The 7,119-nt window shown below is 34.2% G+C and overlaps 1 protein-coding gene across 1 annotated transcript; it reads right to left on the reverse strand.

Annotated features, from left to right (window-relative positions):
- Positions 1–4,098: 4,098 nt before the first annotated feature.
- LOC110097787 (histone H2A) lies at positions 4,099–4,820 on the reverse strand. Its single transcript, XM_020824355.2, has 2 exons — positions 4,558–4,820; positions 4,099–4,481 (listed from the first exon to the last, which is right to left on the reverse strand). Exons 1-2 carry the CDS (start codon positions 4,765–4,767, stop codon positions 4,239–4,241), a joined length of 453 nt encoding a protein of 150 aa, XP_020680014.1. The 5' UTR covers positions 4,768–4,820; the 3' UTR covers positions 4,099–4,238.
- Between the last annotated feature and the right edge of the window lie 2,299 nt (positions 4,821–7,119).

The following is a 7,119-nucleotide window of genomic DNA, read 5'->3' on the forward strand; positions in this document are numbered from 1 at the left end:
AATGAGCACTATATTGATACAAAAAGCCTCAGGATATTGCAATAGGAAATTTTCTCATTCAAAATAAACTCTCAAAGTTTAATTTATTCAAATAAAAATATTTTCAATATAAAATGATAATCCATATATATATATATATATAATGAGATTCTAAAATCTAATTAGAAAATAATTTTCAATTTTCAAAATCCTTCCTTCCAAGACAAACTATCACAAATGAATTTATAAATACTCATAAGATAACAAAAGGCAATATGATAATGAAATAACCCCTTATTTCTAAGAAATTAGAAGCTTCGTTCTTTTCGGAAGTTCCCTTGATCTTCATTTAAAATTGTGTCAAAATGAATATTGATATTTCTTATAAGGCTTGAGCTTTAAACTTTTCTTAGGCTTCGTTTGGGACGATTTTCTTATTGTTTTTTAAAATATCTTTTTAGCATAAAAATTTTAAATTTTATACTAAAAATAATTTTAAGAAGCAGTAAGAAAATCATCCCAAAAGAAACCTTAATCTTTATAAAAAATTTGCCACTGCAACTCATCATTGTAATATTTCTTTGAGCAGCTATAGAAATTATTGGAATTTCATCTAGTATGCTTACATCTTTTTCTTTTAAATATCACCTTTTATTTATTTATTTTAAATTTGCAATTATGCTCTAACTTTATTGTATTAATAATGTTTTTGCAACATTTGTTTTTTGCAATATTATATTTTATTTTTGCAGTTTGAACTAACTTCATATATTGACGTTATATTTTGCAACTATTTTCATTACCACACTTTTTAAATTTCTCTTTTATTTTAGTGAGCATCGGCATTCATGCTTTGATTTATTTTTGTAACATATTTTTTATTTTTATTATTTTCTCTTTGCATTCACTTTAATTATCATGGCTAATGTAATATATATTTACTTCTCCCATATCAGCCTTCGTCCACTATTGACTCGGCTGAGGGTTAAGTTAGTATGTTCAAAAATGAATCCAAAGTAAAATGCCAATAAAGTTTTTAAATTTTTTTGTATTTAATCGAATGAGACAGGAATGCAAAGTAATTTATAAATATAATTAGAATTCAATATTTTGGATTCAATTTTGTTCGTGAATAATATCATACATTACAAGCATGCCGAATTTGACGAGCTAGAACTTGTGAGAATGAAGAGTATAAGGAGTAGAGAAAATAGAGGAAAGTTTGTAGAAGCCATAGAATCTTCACTATATCAATTAGAAGGTACCCCGAGCTACTCATCATGACCTCTTATTTAAAAGTATATGAGGGCTAAAAAAGAAAATATAGAGAAAAATAAAAAATACCGCACTATACACTACTTTGGACATATGTCGCATGATGATTGATTGGGGGAGAGTGGGGAATATAGAGTTTCGTTGATATGTCTATGAGAGAACTCGCTAGGCGAATTCCATAGTTAGAGCGAACTTAGTAGTGCTGAGCAGGAATGAGCGAGCATGTGAGCAAGTTACGAGGAGGAAATACTTGAATGCTCTGAAAGCTGCTAATAGTCTCTATTAATCCTTGAATTGGCCTACGTGAGGAGGCGAGTGATCTATGAATGTGGATGAGATAGGCTCTATGATCGGCCAACCACAATAAGTGATTTGAATGTTTCCTGAGTGGGTGCTTCTTATAGTAAAGTTCGGATGAGGGAGGGGATGCACTATGGAGAGAGTGATTAATGTCAAGTTATATACTAAATAACTACAAAGGCATACGAGGGCATACAATCATGTTGTTTATTTTCAATATATTAGAACATTGTATGATTTAACCAAATTCTAAATACAATATGGTCATGAAGCTTTCAAACCCATGTGGTCAATGGCCATCGTTGCCCCACAAATAATCATCGCTCCCACCAAACCACCAACGATGCTATTTATCACCTTTTCCATTGATCATTATCGCCATCGCTTTACACTAAATTTTATATTAATTCTAACTAAACTCAAAAGAAATGATCTCTTGCAATTATTTTACGCTCAAACAAACAACTTAAAAAATAAAACTATATTACATTTATGTTACATTATATTTCTTTTACTCTATATTTATTTTTTGCAAACTAAACATGCACTTTGGTTTAACTTTGAGCTTGATTAACTCCTTGGCATAAGGAAAATAGAGATAAATTTAAATTTTTTTTAACAATTTTATATTTAAATTGTTTAATTTTGATATACTTCATGATTGCATTAATTAAACAAATTAACTCACTAGCTAATGAGCCAATTTGAAATCCGCTCAAATTTGACTTATGAATTCATTGAGTTAAACTTAAGCCAGCACATAAGTCAATTTAATTCAATTACATATCTAATTTATAAATAATAATAATAATAATAATAATAATAATAATTTACAAGTTATTAATGAAAAGGCCCATATATATATAGGAGAAAAAACTCTTTAATTTAACCATTAATAAGCATTGAGATTTTCACATTAGAGGTGCAAACAACAATCAAATTAATAATGTGGATGGAAAGCCAAATGCAACCATTACATTATAAAAAGCCTCTAATGTTAACACCATCAAAAGCCTTTTTAAGATCAATTTTGGCATACATTAACTTGGAACCAAAATGAGAATTGAATTATCTAAGAGCATCTCCAATCGAACTCAAAACGCTTGAATGACGTCGCTCACGGATTCCAGCCAAACAGTCAAACTTCCGCTATTTGATTACAGGTGAATAATAGGACACCAATATTGGCATTGCACTATTCATCTTCATCATTTTTCTGTCTCTACCGAACTTCTCGAAGAAACACGTGAAAAAAGAAAATGACAAATACCTTCACAAAAGGGGGCAAATTGAAGTTTGATTGGAGATTAATCATAGCATTTTTTAGTTTCACGACATTTTAGAGTGAAAAATGAGATTTTCAATTGAAGATACCCTAAGGATTTCATTTGCCAAAGCAATACTATTAATAATATATCTTCCATACAATAGCAGATTAAGCAGCATGAATAATGTTATGATGAAAAAGCCTAAGCCTGCCGGCAACAAGTTTAGCAATAACTTTGAATATGGTATCATAAAAGTATATAAACAGATAGCCAATGGTGTATTAAGTATGCAATTTATTTAGAAAGAGTAATGACTTAGTACTTAGGACATCGCCAATCAAAAAAACTCATTTTTCACTCCAAAATACAATCATTTTTCTCCAACCAAACATCATTTCTTCTTATTTCACAAACTTCTTGCAATAACCATCCTGGCAAAATTTTCTTATTAGCACATTTCTTCTACAAATCATGCACCAATTTTTTTTGGTATAGATGAACAATCCAACTCCAATATTGAAATAGCATTATTCGCTTACCAGAATTTGGCATGCAATTTGAGTCTGAATGGAGCAAAATCACGAACAAATATATATAATGATATGGAGTTTAATTGAAGATGATCTTAAAGCTAGTTGAAGACAAGAAGAAATGTGTTGTGAAAGGGCATTAAGACTCTTTAATACAGAAAGCTCTATCTAGAAGACAACAAATAAGGTTATCAAAATGCAGTTCAAAACAATAAGGTAAACTCGAATTATGAAACTCTATCAAAATGGCATTAAAAATATGATTGTTAAAATCAGACAATTTGCTCTTGATAGGAACAATACTGGCAATAGCGGCCAGTAATGGCAAATGACAGTGAATAATGGAAGACAGTCAGTAAGGATTGCCAATGGTGGCCAACAATGGCAGGTTGAAGAGGGCTGCCGACACTGGCAATGACTATAACAAACAACGCCCAGAATTGGCCAACAATAGCAAGCAGCGACGAGGCTCCGCATGAATACGAATTTCAAATCCATTTAAATTAAATTAGTAGATACTTCTAAATAAATTTGAATTTTACTCTGTATTTACTTCATCCATCATAAATCATGATACTTCACAAATCCTATTTTAGATTTCTCTTACGAATATTACTTGCAGAAAATCAGCCACTTAATCAAAAGGGTGAGTACACAAATAGTTCCATCAAAATATCAAATTACAAAGAAATAGATTAAAAAAAAAAAGTAATAGACAATCTTAAAAGCTCAACGCAAGAATTCCATCAGATCAAGCGCAACGAACATTTTTTTTCCATTACCAAAAATAGATTTTTAAAACACCTTACACTACTGTCTTCTTCCAGGAAACAAGGATAAAACACTGAATTAAATACAGATCGACGGAAAATAACAAATTTCCAACCTAATCCTTCTTCGCAGCTTTCTTCTTAGTGGGCGACTTCGGCTCTTTTGCTTCTTTAGCTGCAGCAGATTTCTTCGGAAGCAACACAGGGTTGATGTTAGGTAACACCCCTCCATGGGCGATTGTCACACCAGCAAGAAGTTTGCCAAGCTCTTCATCGTTCCTTACCGCAAGAAGAACGTGTCTTGGTATAATACGGTTCTTCTTATTGTCCCTTGCAGCGTTTCCAGCCAACTCCAAAACCTAGAATCAGATCACAGATCGAACCTTACAAGCCCAAGATCTGAATATTAAAAGAGATGCATGGGAAGAAATTTACCTCGGCGGCGAGGTATTCGAGCACGGCAGCTAGGTAAACGGGAGCACCGGTACCAACGCGCTGAGAGTAACGGCCTTTCTTCAGGAAGCGGCCGATACGGCCGACGGGGAACTGGAGGCCGGCTTTGACCGACCGGGAAACGGGCTTCTTCTTCGGGCCGCCGCCCTTGCGACCACCAGCGCCCTTCTTTGCCTTACCACCGGCGTCCATAGCGTTGTATTGATCGAACTTAGGGAAAGAATAGGGGATTGGCAGTGGTGAAGATGTGAGATATGGATTTATTGAAGCGCTTGCGGACGACATGCCACGGATTAAGCTTTTTGGGCCGTTGATTAGTTGGAGATGGACGGTTGGTGATTGCTGGAGGGGCGATCCGTGGTTCTAAGCTCTTGTTCTATACGACTTGTATGGAAAAGAAACACCGGAATATATAACAATGAATCATGATTAAGAATAAATTACGTGAGGGTATACTCATATAAATTTTATGGGTTTGAAAATTATCAACTTAATTTTCCCCAAAAAAAAAATTATCAACTTGTTTGTGATTGTTGTAAAATAATTTTATATGTATTATTAATTTAAAAAATAATTATTTTTAAATTTATTTTAAAAAAATTCTATTAAAATATATTAGATGATATGGTCCTGTTATTAAAAAAGAGTGTGTATTTTGATAGCTCAATTCTATTATTCTTTTTTTGAGGAAAAATTCTATTATTCAAAGAGTTAATAAAATAGATAAAATATTATTATTAGAATTCAATGATGATATAATTATTATGATAATAATATATTGAATAATTGATAAAATTCGTGAATAATGCAGATAAAAAAATAAAAAATAATAATACATTAAAATTGGATGTGCTGCCATAATATTTATAATCACATTAATGATTGCATTTACATGATAGCACATCAAACTTGTTGAGCGTGCAACACTACAGCACAACAGTGGGGCACTGGCATGGAATTCGACGTAGTGGCTTTCAAGCTCTCTATTTTATGTTAAATCTGGAAGGGGCATGCAGTGTTACGGCACAAGGTTGAAATGACGCAGTGTTACACACTAAAAAGTCTTTTTTAATATAAATTTTTCCTCCACTCAACCCCTCCCATTCTAGCCATTAGGCTTCTTGGGAAAGGAAAGGAGATGAAGAGGAGAGAGAAAAGATTGAGAAATTGGTTCGGAGTATTTTTGTCCACGGATTATGTTCAAAGATTTCTTATAGTTGTGGTAGATAACCTGAATCTCACTCTGGTTTTCAATAACTTTGAGTTTAACAACATTAATCTTCCCTAAATCGATAAGAATATAATTTTCTTTTAATTTATTGCACTTTTAGTATTTAATATCTTGTATATGATAAATATAAATTTTATGAGTATTTTGATTATAATATTATTGAATTTCATCAGGTGAACTGATTGTTGTGATTTTTTTAAATTAAATTAATTGAGATACATCCTCAAAAAATTATCTTGATTGGACACGAATCTCGAGAAAAATTAAGTTAGAAACTTTCAAAATTAAAATTGGGATCATCCAAATTCTAATTTCAGCACACTTATAGTCAAACTGAATGTCTCGATAATACGAAACTAACGACACCAAAATCTACGCAATCTGAGCCCCAATTGGTCCAAATCAAGGCCCCAAAGTGTCGTTTGAAGGTTCAAACTACTCTCCATTTAGCTTTGATCTTCCTTCTATTTACGAGCCATGCCACCCTATGAAATATATTAATAGACCCCTCCTCCTCTTAAAAAAGGATCCTAAGTCTAAGGAAGAAAGAGAGAGATCTAAGATTGCTCTTGCCTCCTTGCCTCCTTAACCACTTGAGGCCCAGACTTCTGTCGAACCACCACATATCGCACTTCTGTCGGATCACCACCTGAGGCCCGGACTTCCGCCAGGTCACCACCTGAAGCCTAGACTTTCGCCAAAACACCACCTGAGGCCCGAACTACCGCCGAACCACCAACTGACACCCAGAGTTTCGCCAGACCATCACCTGAAGCCCGAAGTTCCGTCGAACCACCACCTGATGCTCGAAGTTCCATCGGACCACCACCTGACTCCCAGAGTTTCATCGGACCACCATGTGACACCCAGTTCCACCATACCACTACCTGACACCCGAAGTTTCGCCAGACCACTACTCGACGTCCAAAGTTCCATCATACCACCACCTGACACCCGAAGTTCCGTCAGACCACCACTTGATGCCTAGAGTTCCACCGGATCACCATACTACTAACTAATGCCCAAATTTCTAAGTCACGTTGGACTTCTGCCAAACAACCAAGTGACACCGGACTTTCATCTCAGTTTGTCACTAGATTTTAACCTTACATTTTGTCACGACCCGGGACGGATCCCGCTCGCACCGGGCCGCGACACACTATGCGGAACACACTGAACTGACCAGGATCTGGTTTTGGAGTTTGGTTCTGAACTGAATCTTCCAAATATTTAACTCAAAACAACACACAAACACAGAACAATAGAGCTACTATAAGTCACCAAATGCAGCGGGACAAAACATCTATATTTTT

The sequence above is a fragment of the Dendrobium catenatum genome, unplaced genomic scaffold (genome assembly GCF_001605985.2).
Source record: "Dendrobium catenatum unplaced genomic scaffold, ASM160598v2 fragScaff_scaffold_231, whole genome shotgun sequence".
NCBI lineage: Eukaryota > Viridiplantae > Streptophyta > Magnoliopsida > Asparagales > Orchidaceae > Dendrobium > Dendrobium catenatum.